The sequence below is a fragment of the Balaenoptera ricei genome, chromosome 6 (assembly GCF_028023285.1).
Source record: "Balaenoptera ricei isolate mBalRic1 chromosome 6, mBalRic1.hap2, whole genome shotgun sequence".
In the NCBI taxonomy this organism is placed as follows: domain Eukaryota; kingdom Metazoa; phylum Chordata; class Mammalia; order Artiodactyla; family Balaenopteridae; genus Balaenoptera; species Balaenoptera ricei.
The window spans coordinates 122194222-122214966 of NC_082644.1; the positions used below are offsets into that span (position 1 = coordinate 122194222).

Here is a 20745-nt window from a genome sequence, read left to right on the forward strand (position 1 = left end):
TGGGTACGGGCGGGGATGCGGACGGGGGTCTGGGCTGAGCTGAAACCGTGGAGGCAGTTCGTAAGGCGGGACTGCGGAGTCCGCAGCCCCGCACCTGCACCGCCCCGCGCAAGAGCGCACCTCCGCGCGCCACCCGCCCGTGGCCCTCGCGGCGCCCCGTAGCCGCACGCCCCGAGACCGCAGCGCTCTGCGCACGCGCACCTCTCCGCGCGCCGCACTCCCGTGGCCCTCGCGGAGCCCCGTAGCCGCGCGCCCCGCAGAGCCGGCGCCAAGATGGCGGCGCTGACGAGCGCGGAGCGGCCGCGTCGGGGGCCGCGGGGGCCGAAGCCGAGCCTCCGCGGCTGAGCCCCTGAGCCGCCCTCGAGGCAGGCGCCCGGTCGCCGGGGCCCGGGACATGGTGCGATCCGCGCCGCGCCGCCGCCGCCGCTGCCGCTGAACTCGGGAGCCGCGCCGGGCTCGGACGTGGGAGCGGGAAGATGTTTTCCGCGCTCAAGAAGCTGGTGGGGTCGGAGCAGGCTCCGGGCCGCGACAAGAACATCCCGGCCGGGCTGCAGTCCATGAACCAGGCGCTGCAGAGGCGCTTCGCCAAGGGGGTGCAGTACAACAGTGAGTGTGGCCCGGCGTGGGGTTCCTGCGGGGGCACGTGGAAAGTGGGGGCACGGGTGCAGGGGGCGCCGTCCCGCGGGGTCCGCAGGCCCGGCCGCGCCGTCCAGGACTTGTGGTAACCGGGGCGGGCCTCGCCCGGGAAGCGCTGGGGGGCCCGTCGCGCTCCGAGGGCCTCGCCGTCTGTGTGCAGGTGAGCTGAGCCCTTACCTGTGCCGGGCACGTTGCGGGTGCCCCAGGGGCGTTCCCTTGGGGTTGGGAGGTGATGCGGGCCGGAGAGGAGGTCCTAGAGGACCCCAGGGCCAGAAGGTGGGCTCCTCGGCCCGCGGCGCTCCCCTCTGACCTGTGGGTCATTCCCGAGGAATGCTGGCATGATGGGACATTCGAGTGAAATTGGTCCAGGTGGTTCCTGGTGCGTCTGCGGTACCCTCATTGGCCCAGGTGACCTCGTCTAAGAGAGATTCTTACATAACGTGGGGAGAGTCTGTGGTGTATGACGCTTCTTAAAGGGGGTGGTGGAGCTCTCTATCCATGAACCGTGGGGTCACCCGCAAAAGAGAGCGGAGGACTCCGCTGGCTCTGGTAGTTTGAGCTATGGGATTTTTCTTTGTAGACTTCGTACCCCGTTTGAAGACGGAATGTCAGCTACGCCGCACGTTCTTGTCCCCTTTTTTTTTTTAAAAAAAAAAAGCATTTGTAAGGGATATATTTAGAAAAGCTCCAGAAGGCACAGGCTCTTACTTGTTATTGTAGAGATTTCTTTTCTCCTACGGGAAAGAGGAGTTATTTACCAGATGCCCTGACAGCCCAGGTCGTTTCCAGTCCTCAGTTATAAATTACGTAAATTGTGTAGCTCCTAGAGGCTGACCGTCCTCTTGACCTCTTTAAAGTTTTTCCATCTTGCTGGCTTTTTGCTAGGAGTATTTAAAGATTTTTTAATGTTGTTCTTTGCTTTTAAATTGTTTCCCTCTTTAAGTATTTCCATATATTGCTACAAGATACTGGACATTTCCTCCCTTTGCTACTTTCAGGGGAGCCTTTCAGTCTCTGTGATGGCCCATATTTCAGTAACAATGTACCATATTAAGAAACTGATTGGAAAGACTTCGGGTTTAAAAGAGGGATCGTTTTGCCTGTATTTTACCCAATTTTGTGTGTATTTCTCTCACATTCCAAGAAGAGAATAGTAAGTCAAAATACGCATTTACACAAGTCTTTACAACCCACCTTTGGTTTCCTTATTTAATTTTATTATTTATGGTATTACTTTTTAAAACTTAATCTTAGTCCTTTGGAAACTGGACCTGAAAAATGTTCACCTTTGGAAAAGCACTCCCTGGTGGGCACACCCCCTGGTCCTGGGTGGGCGGGAGTAAAAAGTAGAAAGGACATTGGAGTCCTTCCAGAGAAAGAAGAGACCCGCCTCAGGAAGTTGGGGGGAGGGGGGGCAGATTCTGATCTGGAACAAAATGAATGAAAGGTGGTGCAGTTGAGAGAAACAGGGTGCTGTGCCCACAGGACATTTCAGGGTGGTGCTGCCCCTGTAGTTGGCTAATACTGCAATTTTGAAACTTTTAAATTTATTAGTCAGTAGAATAGAACAGTTCTAATATTTATTTCCCAAAACATCTTACTTAGGGGAGCAAACCAGCAATATGATAGTTATAGACTCAGGACTTTTATGGGTAAGAATTGATGATTGTCTCTTACAGAACCTTGTCCTCCTGGGGCAGATAAGTCGTTTTCTTTTAAATTGCTATGACGATGAGAAGTGACACCCATGCAGTGTCCCAGCATACACATCCCGTTTAGAATCAAAACCCAGATGAGCCATTGGACGGCGTCCATGGTTTGGAAGTCATTCGCGTGTAAGGTGGAAGGACGCTGCCTGTGTGTGTTGGGTCCGGTGAGGAAGCACCGGTCTTGTGCATTTCGCCCAGACTGCCCTTGCTCCAGGCTGCGTTCCTTACTGAGAAAGCCTCCAGACGCTGGGACAGCCAGAGTCCTGGCCAGTCGGATTTCAGTGCTAGAACTTAAAATGGAGTTAAACACTTCCTTACCAAGAAACCTTTGAAAGGTCGGTTTCTGGGTAAGAGAGCTTTTTCTTTCGGAAATAAACAGCTGTGTTTGGCAAACTATTTGACCTGCCCCAGCAGGGCCGATTTGCAAATTCCCGAGCCTTTGCTGCCCGTGATCTGCCACGTTTTCATTTATAGGTTTTCCTTCCCTAGCGTTCCTTTACTTAGCAAATATTTACTGAGCGTAGATCAGTGAAAACCCAAACAGCAGTCTCTGCCTTGTGGAGCTTCCATTCTAGTGGGGGTAGAAAGGCAGACTGTGGGCACTAAACATGATCAGGAGGTAACCATATAACCTATCTGAAGGGTGGAGGAATGGAGCAGGGTGGGGGCTGGGGTTGGGACTTTAAGTAGAAGGTCAGAGCGGGCCTTGTGGAGAAGGGCCGAGGGGGTCACAGCGGAGCGAGGTCAGGAGAGAAGCACGGGGGGCCAAGCCGCAGAAGTGCGGCCCTCACACCATCCTGGGGACTCTGTGAACAGGACACCTTAGAGGGCTCTGAGCAGAGGAGCCACTGCTGCGGTGGGGGTGAGGGGCTGCCCAGGAGGAGGTGGCCAGCTGGGCATCTGTCTAGTGATCCTGCTGCTGGTACGGAGAAAGGGCATCGTTGGATTTCAGTTGTGCCTCCTGCAGAGTGGTTGATTGCATCATTTGCATCCAAGATAGACCATACTTTTTTTTTTTTTTTGTATGAAAATACAAAAAAAAGATTCCCTATCTTGCAGGAAATGTGTGGCAGTGTGAGTGAATTACTGTTGAATCAGGGAGTAGAAGAGATTCTTGGGTCCTGTAGTAGATCCCTGTGTCTTCTGCATTGTATCTTTACTTAGAATAAAAGAAAAGACGTAGAATAGAAATAGAGAGTTATTCTGTTTAGTAAAACGTCTTGCATGCCGCATGCTTCTTAAGTAAAGGGCTCCTCATCACTTCTTGGGTGAATCTTAATTAAAGGTTTTTCAGTGAATCACTTATTTAGCTTATCTGAGCCAATGTCTAAGGTTCTGAGATTGATTTGAATTTTTAATTTAAAAGTAGAGGCCAATTCCTTTTTTTGATGGATGAAACCAGATCATTTTATTTATTTCTGACATTATATGGTTTCTTCTAATTAACTTTTTTGAAGAGTAAATTTCAAGTTTTAAAAGGATTTCAGTTGAAGAGAGAGAAAATTAAGACTTTTCATTCTCAAAACAGAATAGAAAACAAATATCAATATATGTTAAAATTGGTAAAGATATAAAAGAAGGAAACAGTTCTAAGATTATATCAAGACTCTGGACAGACAAGCCGTGTTTGAAAAAAGAACCAAAGAGACCCTCCAGAAATGAAAGAGCACGGTCACGAAAACAAAAAGCCGGCAGGTAGGCGAAGCAGCATAATAGCTGAAGGTGGAGTTGGCACCTGGCAGGGAGATGCGGGCCCAGAACTGAGCGATGCCCACACACGTGTGATCTGAGGCTCAGAAGGAAAGAATAGCAGGGATGGAGAAGAGGCAGTTACTGCAGAAATGCAGGCTAGGACTTTCTGGAGTTCCCGGAGTACATGAAACTCCAAGAAACCCAAGGCCAGGGCTTTCAAACTCCCAGAGTTGGACACATCATGGGAATTTCAGGACAGCAAAATCAAAGAGGAAAATTGTAGAAGCGACCAGTGCAAGCAGAGGGACAGCCAAGAGCCTGACAGCACGCTGGCAGTGATGGTGGTGGAGGCGTTCCTGAGGGGAAAGCCTGGTCGGCCTAGAAATCTACACCAAGTAAGCGAGTGCAATTAAACCCCTCTCCAGTCTAAGATGGACAGTTTCTGTGCGAAGGTTCCTGCTGAAATAAATCCTGGAGTAGGTACTCCAGACAGATGGAGGGGGAGCTCGGGAGACGGAGGAGGTTTGCAAGGCACGGGTCAGCACGGAAATGGGTGAACAAGCATCGTGACCCCCGTGGGGGACGCAGAAGGAGAAGCCAGAACGCTAGCAACCAGCGTGTAACTCACGATGGCGCTGACCAGAGCTGTGTTTAAGTGGGAGCCAAGGACATGTATTAACTTCAGACTTTATTGCAGCAAAGGTGTGTGTTAAAAATTTAAGAATAGAAATAGATCTCAAATCTTCCAAATAAATACCAGGCAAAAGAGGAATAAAAAAAAAAAAAACCTCGCCCAACATGAAAGAAGGCAGAAAAGAGGGGAGGGAACCCTGGCAGTGACTGGAAATGATCACACGTGGAGGAGGGGGTTACCCGCCTCTGTTGGCAACCAGGGAATGTGAACAGGCAGACGCACCAGTGAAAGAAAGACTGCGATTTGATTTCTTTCTGGCTGTGTGGTGTGTAAGAGACACGTCCACCACACGATGGCATAGAAAGGTTGAAAGCAGGCTTGTGGAACCAAGCAGTGGGTCAATATCAGCCACAAGGAAGCTGCACCCGTGGGGTCCTCATGCTGGAGCTGTGGGGATTCACACTGGCTGCAGGTCAGACAGCCGGCCGGGTGAGAGGAAGACTCAGGAAGGAGCAGGTGTCTGCACCCAGCCCTGCTCAAAGCAAGGCGCGTTCCTGAAAGCGACAGTCCGAACAGACACCCAAGAATATGTACCATGCAGACCACATTCTGTGGCCACAGTGAGTAAAACTGGATAGGAATAACAAAAAAGTACAACTTTTGGGGGGAAACTTAAAACTATTTCTAAGTAATTTATGGGTCAAGGAAGTATTTGTAATCCAGTGATAATGAACACCCCACATACTTGTGGTGGTCATCGACCTGAGAATACAAGGTGAAAACCCAGAAGAACAGGGTAAACCTCAAGAAAGTAGAAGGAAGTAAGTGACAAAGAAAAAAGCAGAAGCAAGTGGTTTTTAAGAAGGATCAGTGGAGGCATCCAGCAAAACACACGGGGTGTGTGTACGCGACTGGTCAAGTAGATGAGCCTCTGGGAAGATTAATTAAAAAGACAAATATCCGGAAGGATGAAGAGTACACAGCAGCAACCACGAAGTCTAGAACATAAAATGTCATGGATGACTTTGTGCCACTACATTGAAAACTTAGAAGACGGCGCCCTGGAGGATGACCGGGTGAGAAGCACGGAGCCCACGCCAGCCCTGCCCGGCGCTCGGCGCCAGCGGGGGAGGCACTGCCCCCAGCCCTCCACGTGCACGCTCCTAAGTACTGGTTGAGCAAGCAAAGCAGAGTCCAGGCTTCCTGCTGTCACCCGAGTGTGGTCTTGAGGAGCCCTGCGTCCTGCAGAACCCTGCACCGAAGATGCCAGGGCTCTGGGAAGGTAGGGTGAGAGCCGACGTGCGAATCGTGCGGCCTGCAGAGGTGAGCACAGCCTGCCCCACAGGCACCCGGCTCTGGAGCACTGCGTTCCTGAGAGCAGAGTCCCGGGGTCGCCCACCTGCCCCGGAGGAAGTCCGTCGGGGGCCTGGGGGAGAGCAGGGCTGCCGGTGCCCCGAGTGAGCGAACGTGTGCCCACGGCCTCGTCCCTCCGGGGGCCCCCGGCCAGCCCACCTCACTCAGCTCTCGGGGCTCGCCAGCCACACTGGCCACGTCTGTGCACAAGAAGCCGTGCATGCACTCCCTCGGCGGAGTGAAAGTTTGCCTTTGCCGGGACTGTTTGCCTGATCTGTGCTTTCTCCCCCGCAGTGAAGATCGTGATCCGAGGGGACAGGAACACGGGCAAGACAGCCTTGTGGCACCGGCTGCAGGGCAAGAAGTTCGTGGAGGAGTACATCCCCACACAGGAGATCCAGGTCACCAGCATCCACTGGAGCTACAAAAGTGAGGGCGGCGGTGGGTGGGGGGCTTCCCGGGGGTCTGGGTGGGCACCGGCCTGCTGGGTAGGGGTTTTCCTCCTGTCGCCCTCCCCCAGCCTGGGGTCGTCACAGGAACGCCACACACGCGTGAACTCGGGGGCTCATCAAAGCCGCTTTGGGGTTGCCCTGAAGTCCCCTGTCCCGCAGGAGACTCGGTCCACTTGGGGAGCGGGGCCAGAGGCCCGGACCTTCGGACGTCCCAGGGGCAGAGCCTCCGGGCAGGGACCATCCTGGCCACAGCACGTGCTGAGTCCCAGCAGACAGAGGCCCCCAGGGCCTTGGAGCCCAGCTCTCAGCGGCAGTTGTGAAGTGCCAGTCCCCACAGGGTCCTGGGAGGGGGTTTGTTGGCGAGATTGCCTGATGGGCAGAACACACCTGGTGGCCACCCGGCCGTAGCCAGAACGGCGGGCACCTCCGCTCCGCTCCTGGGGGACAGCGACCACGGGGCGCCCTGCTGGGAGGGAGAGAATCCACTCTGCGTGCTCAGGAGCCAGAAAGCACAAGACCTTTGAGCCATTTTAAACATCCCTTTTCGGGGCTTCCCTGGTGGCGCAGTGGTTGAGAATCTGCCTGCCAATGCGGGGGACACGAGTTCAGGCCCTGGTCTGGGAGGATCCCACATGCCACGGAGCAACTAAGCCCATGAGCCACAACTACTGAGCCTGCGCGTCTGGAGCCTGTGCTCCGCAACAAGAGAGGCCGCGACAGTGAGAGGCCCGCGCACCGCGATGAAGAGTGGCCCCTGCTTGCCACAACTGGAGAAAGCCCTCGCACAGAAACGAAGACCCAACACAGCCAAAAATAAATAAATAAAAATTAAAAAAAAAAAGAACTGATCTAGAATTTAAAAGAAAACCCAAAACATTCCTTTTCGTTGAAAAAAAAATCCAGCGGGCCAACAGCAGGACACATGGGCCTTTGTAGAAGTTCCAACTCCCTCCTAGGGACGGCCAGGCCGCGAAGTAGGACAGCTGTGTGGACTCAGTGTTGCCCTGCCCGCCAGCTGCAGAGGGAAGCCTCACCCCCTAGGGCACCCCTTCCCGGTTTGGGGTGAAGTTGGCGGGGACAGCGCACTTCTTGTGCCCTGCAGCTTGGTGGCAGGCGCCCGGCAGTTCCCCGCCTCTCCCCCTTCCCCACGGAATCCCTGGGGTGGCGGGTGGACCCGCTGACGGCCCGGGCATGTGCACAGGCCCTGACGCCAGACTGGCCGATCCCAGAGCCTGCTCCCCTGGCCCCCCGCACGCAGCAGACCAGAGACCTCTGCCAAGGAGCAGGGGCAGAGTCACTGGAACCGGGCCTTCCCGCAGAAGCCAGGGGGCCTGCGGGGGCCTGGGTTCTGGCTGGGCACGAGCCCGCCCCAGGGACCCTTCAGGACACGCGGTCGTGTCAGCTGAGGAGGTGTCCAGATTGTTCCCTGCCTTCCAGGGAGGGGGTGTCCTGGGCACAGCACCCGCCAGCCTGGGCGGGAGCAGGGGCCCTTGGGGAGGCGCCGAGTGGGGACAGTGACATCCGCACGGCCCCTGAAGGTGGTCCATTGAAACCGGAAGTTCACACTGGGTGCTGATCTTACTGTTTTCCCCCTATTTTAGCCACTGATGATATCGTGAAAGTTGAAGTCTGGGATGTGGTTGACAAAGGTAAGTCAGATCCTTCTATGAGCGTGCTTTTCTCTTTCAAGCTTTGCTTGTGCTGTGGAGGAGAACAGCTGTCCTCTCTCCCTTGCTGGCGGCCCCTCCTCTGCCGCCTCCTGGCGCCTCGGTCCCTTGACTCTGGCTCCTGGGCACAGGGGCCATCGGAGGCCTGGCTCTGTGCTGACCGTGCCATCGGGCTCCGGGTGTGTGGTCCAGGATGGAGCGCCCGGTGCTGACCAGTCAGGGCACCATGGTCTTTGCTCTTGAAACACCTGTTCCACCCGCTTGAGCTGAGCACGTGGCCATGGAGGGCGGACACGGACCACAGCCAGAGGCTCTGGGGGGCTGTTCAGGGAGCCCTTCCTGCAGCACCGTGGGTGTGGCAGCCCACTTGTTCCTGCCCCTGTGCCCAGAGCCAAGGGTCCTTGGCTTCTGAAGTGGCTTGAGCTTTCGGGGACCCCAGCACGCACACAGACCCCAAATGGCCGTGCCCTGTGTGCAGCAGGCAGGCCGGGGCGGGGGGCGTGGGCACGTTCGCCCCCAGCGTTCCATCTCATTCATTTCCTCCTTGCACCCAGGCCATCGGCCCCTCCTCTGTGATGCTCGTGCTCCTCCCTGGGGCCGGTGCCCTGTGCGCACCATGGTCTGACCTCTCAGGTTTGACCTCCGACCCCCAGGCCCGGCCTCGGACCCCGCAGGCCTGCTATAGCTCCTCCCGTCCTTCAGGGACAAAGGGACGTTGTCTTCTACGAGCCTGTGATTTCTGGTGCAGGACACGCGCGCTCTCCTACACCACGTTCTGTGGAGGCGGGTTTGGGTTCCGAGGACCCATTGAGCCGGGTGAGGATACTGCTGCCCCCAGGGTGCTTTAAACCCCACGGGGCCTGGAGGGGCCTTGTGCTGCGAGCCGTGCTTGCACGGCGTCCTGTGTGCGCGCGGCCGGGTAGCACTAGGAAGCAGCCCCTTGCGGCCCAGCCGCCAGCCCGGATGTGAGGGGGGCCGTCGCCCGGGCCAGGCTGCCCTCCGTGCCCCGGCACATCCCGCCCCCCCGCCCCCGCGTGCCTGGCTCCGACTCCCTGCGTCTGCACTCATTCGGGACGGGATGCCCATGTCCAGAATGGGCTCTTTGACGACGGGACCCCTTCCATGCGGCAGCATGTCGTGTCCTCAGTGGGGGGAACAGCCTCATGGTACAGAGGCAGACGCTGCCCTGTTCTGGGAACCTCCGAGCACCCTGCTTCCCGCCCATGGAAGGGCAGTGATGGGCTGGCCACAGTTCCCTGGGTGGCTGTTCTCCACAGAGCTCCTTGCGGTGTGGAGAGGAGGCTTGCTCACGTGCTGGCAGCCAGGGGCAGGGGCGGCATTCCGTCCGAGCGCTCAGCATCCCCAGAGCTCCGTCATCTGGTCCCCCTCGGGTGGGAATCTTCAGAGTGGGAAGGAAAAGTGCCTTCTCTACCACCCTAACTGGTCCCCTGTTGGACACGTCCGAGGCTCGTCCACAGCAGCAAAGGGCATCGAGTTGGAGGGGGGTGGCAGCGGCTGAGAGGTGGTGCCCCTCATGGTGGGAGCGGGCGCGGCATAACTGGCTGCCCGGCCCTCCTCCCAGGAGCACTGGCCCAGTTTCCGCTCTGCTTGCAGCCGGGCGGTGGTGGCACATCCTGGGCTTCGGCCACACCTGTCGGCAGTCGCGGTGCTCAGGCCGCGACCCTGTAGCCCTAGGCGTCCACTGGGAGGGTGTGAGGTGGCCAGCATCTGTTGAGCTGGGGGCGCCTCCAGAGACGGGATCACAGGGTGGTGAGAGGTTCTGGGAGAGGCTGCGGAAGAGGCAGAGGGCGGCCTTCTAATAAACGAACCCCGGTTTGTTGGTTTCGCCCAGCCCGCTGCTCTGAGACTGAGGGCCCCAGGACCCTAGGGTGACGAGTGGTCCTTCCTCCCCTGTCAGAAATGTCTGAGGTGGAGGGAAGGGAGGCTGGGCATGGGAGCTGTTGCTGCTCAGGTGGTTCCACGGCTTCCTGGCCCCAAGCCCAGCTCGTCCACCCTCAGCACCGGCTCAGGGAGCCTCCGTGGCCTCCCTGGGGTCCTGGCCGTGTCCTGCCCTAGGGTCCCGGGGGCTCCAACCCCAGCCCGTAAGGCACCTACTGGAGGTGGGGGCAGGGGCATGGGGGGCAGTGGGACACGAGGAGGGGCTGCTACCCCCTCAGGGCATCCTTGGGCCCAGCGTTTCCACCCCGTGACTTTGTGTCTTTTCTTAAGGAAAATGCAAGAAGCGAGGCGATGCCTTGAAGATGGAGAATGACCCCCAGGAGGTGAGCTGCGTCTCTTCCCACGTGGCCCACTACTTCGGGTGGGAGGTTGTGAGCAGGCATCTGTTTCTCAGACCCCTCTGCCCCCTGCCTGCCTGGCCCTCCCGAGGACTCCATCTGTGCTGGTGGACTCAGGTGGCTCAGTGGCCACTCCCATGCCGCCCTTGGTCGCGTTGGGGTGGCTGGGGTCCCCTGAGCTGCTGCTCTGTGTCAGGGATGCCCGCCAGACCCTACTCGGAGTTGGGGTGACCTGAGAGGTATTTAGGTGAAGTGGCCAAATTTTATATCCGTGTTACAAAGGCTTCAGCTGTTAAAAGCATAGGCATACCTTCAGGTGTGGCCCTGGGTACACGTGGGCATGAGTGTGGCTCCGAGAGAGCTCTCACCACGGTCGCCACCTCGACACAAAGAAGTCAGGGGCCAGCTAGCACTCCTTCCGGTCTGCAAAGCTTTCTGATGGCTTCCAAGGGCCCTTCTCTCCGTGTCCTCCTGCCCGTAGACGGCCTCCTGACAGCGGGCAGCCTTTAGGATTCCCTTTTAGGACAGGAAGATTCAGTGACCGCCTGGCCCAGGTCTGTGTGGTCTTTGTGGGCATGTTGCCACCGCCCCCAGCACTGCAGCCTCCCTGGTGTGTGTGCTCTGGAAGGTTCTCTGGGACATGCATCCTCAGCTCTGCGACGCACCTCTTCAGCTCAGTTGTCCCAGCAGTGGAGCGTCCGTGAGCCCCAAGGGCAGGACGCTGCCGACGGCCAATGCGGGAGACCCTCAGTTGAGGGCAGGCACGATGTGGCCTCCGCTCCAGATAACCTTGCGTCTACGTTTTTTTTTCCCAAAATGAAAATAGCCGTTGTCTTTTCAGTTGTAAAAGTCCTTTTCAGCCTTTCCCAGGAGATGGTGGGTGCTCACCTGTGGGACCTGGCCCGGGGCAGCGTCTCTGAGGCCCGATTCCCCCATCCCTAGGCGGAGTCCGAGATGGCCCTGGATGCCGAGTTCCTGGACGTGTACAAGAACTGCAACGGGGTGGTCATGATGTTCGACATCACCAAGCAGTGGTAAGGGCGCTGGCCCGCGAGGGCGTCCAGCAGGGCATTCAGTGCTTCTTGAGGGCTGGCCGTGGGCAGTGTGCACGCTGCCCATTCAGCCACGCTCTTCCCCGGGGGCGGGTCTCTCCCCACACGCGCCTCCCAAGGACCTTCAACTACATCCTCCGGGAGCTTCCCAAAGTGCCGACGCACGTGCCTGTGTGCGTGCTGGGGAACTACCGCGACATGGGCGAGCACCGCGTCATCCTGCCCGACGACGTGCGAGACTTCATCGACAACCTGGACAGGTGGGTGCCAGCCCGCGGGCGCGGCTGCTGCGGGTCGGCCTGGCCGCCCGGGACGCTCCCGCTCGCGCCCTCCTCCGCATCGAGCCCTGGCCGCCCACCCAGCGGCACGGCCCCGGGGCCCCAGGTCCGCCAGCTCCCCCGGCTTCCCTGCCCCGCCGGGACGGGGACGCGGACCTGGAGGGTGGGGTGTGGGTGGGGCGGACCGAGGGTGGGCAGCTGGCAGTCCCAGGTGCCAGGTGGGGGCGGCCTCCCTCCATCTCCGAGGCTGGGGCCGGGCGCTGGGGATGGCGTGTCGAGGTCCTGCCGGGGCAGGCAGGCAGCACCTTCCTGGTGCAGGCATCCCCTGGTGGGCGCCCGGCCAAGCAGAGCCCTCTGAACTTCAGGCCTCCGCCTGGCGACTGTGAGCCCGTCACCCACAGGAGGCGACTCAGCCCTGCAAGGGGTGCTGGCGCCAAGGGTGGCCCGGCCCGGAGGGGCCACGCCACGCTGCCTGCTGCCACCACCGTCCCTCATGTCTCCGTGCTTTTCATGAACAGGCCCCCAGGGTCTTCTTACTTCCGCTACGCCGAGTCCTCCATGAAGAACAGCTTCGGTCTCAAGTACCTGCACAGGTTCTTCAATATCCCATTCCTGCAGCTTCAGGTGAGCCCTGCCGGCAGGGTGCAGGGGGTGGGGCTTGGATCTGCCAGGGCCACTGTGGTGCAGGGGTGGGGCCCCAGCGGGCGGGCAGCTTGGTGGTCTGGTTGGAGCGAGGCCATCAGTTCGGACGCCGCGTGCGGGTGCTGGCGGCCGCTGGATGGCCCGCCCTGTCCCCTCCCCTTGCTGGGGGGTCCGGGACCTGGGCCTTTCTGGAACCACGGACCCAGCTGCGGGAGAACGTGGGTGTCCTTACACGTTCCTCCCGGGAGCTGCAACCCTCTGCGCTGACCCCTGCTGGGGCCCTCGTGTGTCCGTCCTCGCTGTGGAGGTGCCCTTGGCCCCGGCACCCAGATCAGGACGCCTCGGATCCTCCCTGTGGCCGTGCCGCTGTGTCCCCATGGTGGACCTGGCCCCTCTCTGGCGACAGGTGCCGGGATGGGCCCGAGAAGCCCCTGCCCTCCTCCCCCTGCTGTGCAGCCCTTTGCTGTTGGCGTTATTGATCCTCGTATTTGGGAACAGTTGTAGGTTTGCAGAGAGCGCAGAGGGTTCCCGTGCCCCGGTTCAGTTCCCCGATTGCAGCCTCATGTTTCCACGGTGTTCCCGTCAAGACCACAGAACCAGGCTTTGTCGGCACCTCCTGCCGGCCCTCTGTCCTGGGCCCCACCCAGCCCACCCCACCCCACACGTAGTGGTCACTTCCGCGGCTGCGCTGGGCTGTGACAGTTCCTCAGACGTGCCTGGCTCAGGGTCTGTCTGACCTCAGATGGGTGATGGGCTTTTGTGCGCGAGACCCCAGAGGTGACTGCCCTGCTCATCACATAGCGGGGACACGTGCCACCCACACGGCTTGTCACTGGGACACTGACCCGTGGCCCTTGCAGCCACAGTGGCTTCTGTTCTTTCTCCAAAAGGATGTAGAACTTACTCAGGCGAGCGGCTGTCTTTCCTTTTCTCTCGCCGCCTTTTTTTTTTTTTTTTTTTTTTTTTATTTATTTATTTATTTTTGGCTGTGTTGGGTCTTCGTTTCTGTGCGAGGGCTTTCTCTAGTTGTGGCAAGTGGGGGCCACTCTTCATCGCGGTGCGCAGGCCTCTCATTATCGCAGCCTCTCTTGTTGCGGAGCACAGGCTCCAGATGCGCAGGCTCAGTAATTGTGGCTCACGGGCCTAGTTGCTCCGTGGCATGTGGGATCTTCCCAGACCAGGGCTCGAACCCGCGTCCCCTGCATTGGCAGGCAGATTCTCAACCACTGCGCCACCAGGGAAGCCCCTCTCGCCGCCTTTTGAAGAGACAAGGCCTCTGCAGGCCAGGGCTGCGGGCATTGTCAGGGTGTCCAGACCTCGCAGACGTGCCGGCCGCCCTATCCTGGGTGTTGATCCACGTCGCCTGTAGGGGTCCCTTTAACTTTCTGTCCAAGTAAAATGTGCACACAAATCGCAGGAAAACACCCCCAGCCTGGGTTGGGGGGGTGGCATCAGGCAGGATGGAAGCTGGAAGCCGCTGCTGACGCTGAGCCTGGGGCCGGCAGCAAGCGCATGGTCTTCAGCAGGTGCCGGGGCTTCTTACACCTCGGGGCACCTCGCGCGCACAGGGCGCCGTCTCTCTGGGCGTTTCGCTCACGTCACGGCCTCTGCCCCTGGAGCCTGCAAAGCAGCCGAGGCGTCACGCCCCCCGGGCGAGGCCATGCGGCTCCCGGCTCCAGGCACTCCGCTTGAGGCGGTCTTGTCCCTCAAGGGCCAGCCGGGAGGGGCGCCAGGCGGAAGGGGTGGCTCACCGCAGTGATGGTCCCAGCTCAGGTGTCTGCTTCCTCTCTGTAGAGAGAGACGCTGCTGCGGCAGCTGGAGACGAACCAGCTGGACATCGATGCCACGCTGGAGGAGTTGTCCGTGCAGCAGGAGACCGAGGACCAGAACTACGACATGTATGTCAGCCGCGGCTGCCCTCAGCGCTTAGACCCTGCAGGCAGGGCTCTGTGGGCAGGTGACACGCGTGCCCTGTGGGCCAGGCCTCCCTCTGAGCTCGGGGTGCGCTTGGCGGGGCTGCAGCACGAGTGCCACCCACGTGGGTAGATCTGTCCGCGTGGAGTTGTGTTGCTCAAAGAAATCGAGTCATTTCAGCTTTGAATGTGGTCCAGGCCCCGTGGGAAGGGGGCGAGGGTGGCGTTCTCCGTGCTGTCAGGCCTCGGCTCTTCCTTGGGAAGCAGATAGCGGGCTCCTCCTGACCCTGAGGATGTGACGTTGGACACCCCAGGGCCCTGCTGCCCCCTGCCCACTGAGCACTTTGGGCTGGGCCTGCTTTAACCGGGTGTGACAGGCACACAGTGTGGCCGTCAGTTCACGGAGGTGCTTCTGCAGCTGCTGCCCCCAGACAGCTGCCTGCCTTGCGGGGGTGGAGGGAACACGGCGTGCAGGCCTGGTGCGGCTGTAGGCGCTCTAGCTGCCTGGCCCCAGCCTGCCTCTGTCCAGACTGGCCCACCTGTCGGCCACCTGGCACGCAGAACGGGGAGCCACTGACCCGGCCACGTGTCCACCCCAGGCCCCGGCAAGACCGGCCACTCTGACGTTTTCCAGCCAAGGCCCCGTCCCTGTTTTGACGTAGGTTTCCCAGATTGATGCCAGTGGAGAGAGCTCCTTGACCTTGGGAGGGCGTGTGGGGTGGGAACCAAATCTCCTGGTCCTTGATAGTGGAGGAAGGGGCATTGTCCTGGCACTTCCAGCAGGACGGCCGAGCGGGTGGGAAGCAGCCCCCAGGCAGGCCCTCCTGTGCCCTCGCAGGGTCTTGGGGCACCCAGAGCAGGTAGCAGGCCCATCCGCCTTCCACAGCTCGTGGGGGAAGGCCTAACCCTGAACCACCCCTAAAAACAGGTGCTTCCTTTGTTTTGTTGAATTATCCGAATGTCGGGGCTGGGGGGTAGGAAGCAGGCTGCTTCCCCGCCTGCGCGCACGGCCTGGAGCACGGGCTCTGGCTGCGGCCCGGGCAGGACCCTCGCGCCTCCCAGCTCCCCCAGATGGACTCGAGGAAGGGCCTTTGGGTCTCCCAGAGGAAGATCCAGCTGCTGCTTCTGGAACAGCAAGAGGGGGAGAAGCAGGAGTCATTCTAGGGTGGGGGGAGGTGTTCGCACCTGCTCCGGCTGCCAGGCCGGCCTCACCGTGGACGCCACCCTGGGGCTGACCAGCTCCTGCAAGGTGTCCTCTGACTGAGAGCTTGGGCGCCCGGCGTCACCAAGCACAGGGTCCCTGGGGAGGTGGCAGCTGGAGCCTCCCCACAGCGCCCGTCCCCAGCCAGCCCCCGGGACCAGGCCATTGGAAGAAGGTGGTGCCATGGGGGGGCTCGGCAGTGGTGTCCCCGTGACCTCCCCTGAGCAGCCGGGGGACCGGACGAGGTCTGGGGCGGATCCCGCTCCCGGCCTGCGCCAGGACCCAGTGCCTTGCCCGTCCTTCCTCCCACCCCCCCACCCCCTCCCCCAAATACCAACCTAGAGGTGAGGGCGGCCGGCCCAGACACCCCAGGCCCCCGGGACCCCGGCCCACAAGCACAGGCCGGCTCTCCATTCCACACCTTCTGTTTGAAAGCCCACCCCACGGGAGGAGGGCCCTGCTACAGGCCTAGGTGACACCAGGGTCCTCAGCCAGTGGGACGGTCGGGCCCAGGCCACCCGGGTCTAGGCTCCTCCCTATCTGGGAGGCTTGCAGCCTATCCCTGTAGGTGGGTCCTAGAAACAGGGTCGGGGGCACAGCAAAGCCTGCCTGTCCGCACACATGCACGTGCACACACGCACAAACACAGGCACACACGCACGCACCCTTCCCCTCGCGGGAAGAGACTCCCAGCCAGCGTTGGTGTCCACACCTGTCACCCCCCGCCCTGGGGGCGCTGTCAGTGTTTGCCACCAGCCCGCACTGGGAAACCTCCTGGAAAGGCAGGTGGGGGCTCTGAGCCTGAGCGCGGGGACACCCCGTCACCACCAGCACAGCAGCAGCAGCCCCTGAGGAGCCTGAGAGCAAGAGACGCGGGGAGGTGGCTTTCTCACTCCTCGCCCTGTTTGCCCTCAGCTTCCTCGAGATGATGGAGGCACGCAGCCGTGGCCACGCGTCCCCGCTGGCCACCAACGGGCAGAGTCCGTCCTCGGGCTCCCCGTCTCCTGTGGTGCCTCTGAGCGCAGTGCCCACGGCGAGCTCCAGCCCCGGCACGCCCCAGCCGGCTCCGCAGCCGCCCCTCCAGGCCCCCTCGGAGGCGCCGCCAGCCCCTGCGCAGCCCCTGGTCCCCGCCGCACCCCCGCGGCGCAGTGTCATCTCGCGGCTGTTCGGGATCTCGCCGGCGGCTGAGGTGGCTCCTTCACCCCCAGGTAGGCCCCAGGAGCAGCCCTCGGGAGGTGGGCACAGGCATCCCAAGCGGGGCGCGGCCCTGTCTCGCTGGCCCCGGGAGCCCTTGCCGACCAGGACGGGGTCCCCCTTCTTCCTGCGGGGCAGGCAGCCCCACAGCCTAGCCACACGGCATCCCGCTTGTGGCCCAGCCTGGGGTGGACCCGGTTGGGCTGGGCGCTGGGCAAGAGTTGGTGCCTGCTGTCCACAGAGCCGGCCCCAGCTTCAGAGGCCCCGGCAAGAGTCCAGAACGTGGAGGACTTTGTTCCTGACGACAGTCTTGACCGCAGCTTCCTGGAGGATGCAGCCCCCCCGAAGGATGAAAAGGAAGTTGGAGCCACGGCCCCGCAGGACAGCGACAGGTTAGGGCCGGGCCTGGAAGGCAGGCGGGTGTCGGCTGCCGCCCTCAGCCTTGGCCCTCGGCCCGTCAGGTGTGGACTCTGCTGCCGCCCTGGCACTGGGCGGGCGGAGGGGACAGGCACCCCGCCTGCATCTGGGCGCCGGGGACAAAAGCAGAGCTGGGCCTGAGGAACTGAGGGAAGGGCAGCCTCACACCTGCAGGGAGGGAGCAGGGCTCCCCGACTGCCGGTGACCCGCCTGTCGGTGGCATCTTCCTGTCAGTGACCTCCTCGGGCTGATGCCACTTGAGAGCATTGGGGCCACTGGGGCCAAAGAGCCGCTGTCAGCTTCTCCCCCAGGGGGTGGCCGGTCAGGGCCGCACGGGGGAGGCTCGAGGCCCGGCGCACACTCTCCCTTCCCGGTGTGAGCCCGAGTGAGACCCACCTCCACCTCCACCTCCACCGTCACCGTGTGTCCCAAAGTGCAAAATACCAGACCGAAGGCAGCACTGTGCTCCTGCCAAGGCAGGGCCCCGGCATCACTGAGCCCCCCATCACCCTGGGCCCCACACCCCTCACCCCGCCACCCCCCGGGAGGGCACCCGCCTCAGATGTCCACCCGCGGGCCCCGCCGTGGCTTCCCGCCGCACGGGGGCGTCTCTGTCCTCTCCTCAGCCCACCTCACGCCTGCTCTCCTGTCGACCTCTGCCACAGCTCTGCTGCAATGTGGTGGGTCCCCTACACAGAACAGCCCCCAAGGCCACCCTCGAAGTGGGTCCCCCTTTGCTGCGTCCACGCAAGGGTGGACAACCCCGCCGTCAGGGCCCTTGCCTGGCACAGAGGTGCCTGGAGATCAGGGTGGGCGCTCCGTACCCCCCTCGTGACCTCTGACTGCCCTGCCCTTTGCAGTGATGGGGAGGCCCCAGGAGGGAACCCAATGGTGGCGGGTTTCCAGGACGACGTGGACCTTGAAGATAAGCCGCCTAACAGGCCCCTGCCACCCACGGGCCCCATCCCCAGGGAGCACATCACTCTGTCCAGCGAGGAGGAAGAAGAGGAGGCGGCAGGGCGCCACGAGGCCACCGTCCTGGTCCCCCAGAAGTGCTCTGAACCAGGGACCAAACGGTGTGTTGGGGGTGGGAGGGAAGGGGTGTCCTGGTGGGGAGGGCAGCCTCAGGCTCCGTGACCCTCCTGTGTGTCCTGCAGTTCCTCCACGAAGGCCTCGAGGCCACACCAGGATGCAGCTCCCAGGGCCACGGAGCCCCACTGGCCAGGCGGCACCAAGCGCCCCGCCGAGGGCTCCTCTCCGGGGCTGGAGGAGGGGGAGGACAAGCAGGTGTCGTCAGAGAGTGACCCCGAGGGGCCTATTGCCGCCCAGATGCTGTCCTTCGTCATGGACGACCCTGACTTTGAGAGTGACTCAGATGCTCAGCGGAGAGCGGTGAGGACTGACCTTGGCACCCACGCTGCCTCCGAGTCCAGGGCGAGTGGTGGGTGGGGAATGGCAGAAAGGCACCGAAGGCACGAGAACGTGGCGGGGGTCTCGCGGGGCGTTGAGTCAGGGCAGCCTGGGTGAGCTGGGAGGGCTGCCCCGCAGGGGGCTGTGTGTGCCAGGCCCAGGCTGCCCCTGTTCTGGGGAGGATGTGGTGGGGGACCTCGGCGTCACGGCTGCCCCGCTCAGGCCGTCGTCACTCTGGGTGAGCCCATGGTGCGGGGCCGGTGCAGGAGCCTCCTTACGGAGTCACGTGACAGGGAACTGGGGAGGGGCTCGGCGGCCCACCTGCCCGCTCCTTCTCCAGGGTGAGTTCCCGGTGCGAGAGGACCTCTCGGACGTGACGGACGAGGAAGCCGGCCCTGTCCAGCTGCCCCCGCCCCCCAAACCCCCCGCCCCCTCCTTCAGACTGAAGAACGACTCGGATCTCTTCGGGTTGGGGCTGGAGGACACGGGCCGCAAGGAGAGCAGCGAGGAAGGTAGCTGCGGGGCGACACGCCTGCCCCTCCCTCCCCATCCAGCTGCGTCGGCACTGGTGACTTGTACTGTGTCCCAGCCAGGGGCCATGTTTCTGACCCCCTCACCTGTGCCTTTGAGCCTGGGGGCCCCAGAGCACAGGAGCAAGGTCAGGAGCACAGGGGCGCAAGCAGCGAGGCCGTCCCGCGGGGCCGGAAGCCCAGTCCCTTCTTTCTCTGTCCTGCTCGGGGTCCGGCTGTGTTGTGACGACATCCCAGGCTTTCAGGCCAGGACCAGGCTGGAAGGATGGGCAGCTGAGGCATCTGACCGAGTGGCCACGCAGGAGGCATTTGGCGGCGTGGGCAGCGCTGCTGCGAGCTCTTCTGGACCCTCCGGCTCTGCATTGCTGGCCCTCCGTGGAAAAAGCTGGCATGGTCTCCAGGCTGCTGAGCCCCCGTGCTCCATGACGACCCTGGCCAGCTCCACGGCTCCCTGCCCCATCCCCAGCCCCCACCCTGGGCAGCTCAAGCCCAGCAGCGTCACCTGGGCCGGTCCTGGAACTGCCTCGTCCCCAAAGTGGAGAGGAAAGGACCTTCCCGGGCCTGTCCTGGTGCTGAAGTGTCGGCCCGTCCACAGGAGTGGCTCCTGTTGCCTTTGTAGCCAGGGCCCCACCCAGACGCAGGGCAGAGGCTTGAGGTGCTGGGTGTTCACTCTGGGCTGTGCTCACACTGGGACCCCGGCTCAGGGCCTCTGCTGGACCCACCCACTCCCAGGCTCACAGCAGTCCGGGAGGCCCGGGGAGGGCCTGGCCTCTGGTCCACGGGGAGCTGACACTGCATCTTATCCGTGCAGATAAGGAGGGCAAGCCTCCCTCGAAGGAGAAGAAAAAGAAGAAGAAGAAGAGCAGAGAGGTACACACGCTCCCTGAGCCCTCCCGGGGTGCCGCCGGGCAGCCTGGGCCCCAGGGCGGGCCCTGCTCTCCCAGCCCCCGGCTGACGCTGCACCCGCCTCTCCAGGAGGAAGAGAAGGCCGCGAAGAAGAAGAGCAGGCGTAAGAAGAGCAGGGACCAGGCGGAGGACAAGGGCCGGGAGGAGCGGCGGCGGCGGCGGGGCCCGGAGAGGACCGCGGTCCACGAGCTGGAGGCCTTCCTGGGGGGCGGGGCCCCGGGCGGCCACCTCCGCGGGGGCGGCGATTACGAGGAGCTCTAGGCCCGGCCGCCACACACCGCGGGGCACTCCGCGTGCGCTGGAGGCGCTGGGCCTGCCCTGCGGGAGGGGCAGCAGGCTCTGTGGGCGGCCGGCCCCCAGCGCTTCTCAGGGATGGGACTGAGGCCGAGGAAGCCCGTGAGGCTGTTTGCAGGGGTGGGGCGCTGTTCCCGTCGCCTGCCCGGCCCGCTGCTTGCCCTCGGCCCGCCGCACGCGCTCACCCAGGCCCGCTGCATGCAGCGGCCTCCGCTTCGGCTGCGCCGGCGCTGCAGACCTCCGGTCCCCAGACCCTCGGGGCACCTGTGCGCAGAGGGCAGGCAGCGCTGGCGCCTCTCTGGGGGCAGCTCTTCCCAGGCACGGCGACCGGCTTTGCACCTGCACCTGAGCTCGGGCGTGCGCAGGCCGAGCGGGGAGGCCCTCAACACTCACGTCCTTTCGCTGTCCTTCCACACCACTCGGACCATAAAGCTCTCCTGTCTTACTGCGCATCTGTGTATGCGGCTC

The 20745-nt window shown here is 61.8% G+C and overlaps 1 protein-coding gene across 3 annotated transcripts; it reads left to right on the top strand.

The window, feature by feature from the left end:
* Positions 1-261: 261 nt before the first annotated feature.
* RABL6 (RAB, member RAS oncogene family like 6) lies at positions 262-20727 on the top strand. 3 transcript variants are annotated; one of them, XM_059926072.1, is made up of 15 exons: positions 262-606; positions 6319-6453; positions 8078-8125; positions 10373-10425; positions 11383-11474; positions 11612-11752; positions 12289-12394; positions 14207-14310; positions 16442-16734; positions 16962-17181; positions 17998-18213; positions 18295-18529; positions 18888-19059; positions 19889-19947; positions 20053-20727. In XM_059926072.1, exons 1-15 carry the CDS (start codon positions 477-479, stop codon positions 20242-20244), a joined length of 2196 nt encoding a protein of 731 aa, XP_059782055.1. In that variant the 5' UTR covers positions 262-476; the 3' UTR covers positions 20245-20727. The 3 variants fall into 3 exon arrangements, with proteins under 3 accessions (XP_059782055.1, XP_059782056.1, XP_059782057.1); XM_059926073.1 differs by having other exon boundaries at positions 16962-17112; XM_059926074.1 differs by lacking the exon at positions 6319-6453.
* Positions 20728-20745: the final 18 nt, after the last annotated feature.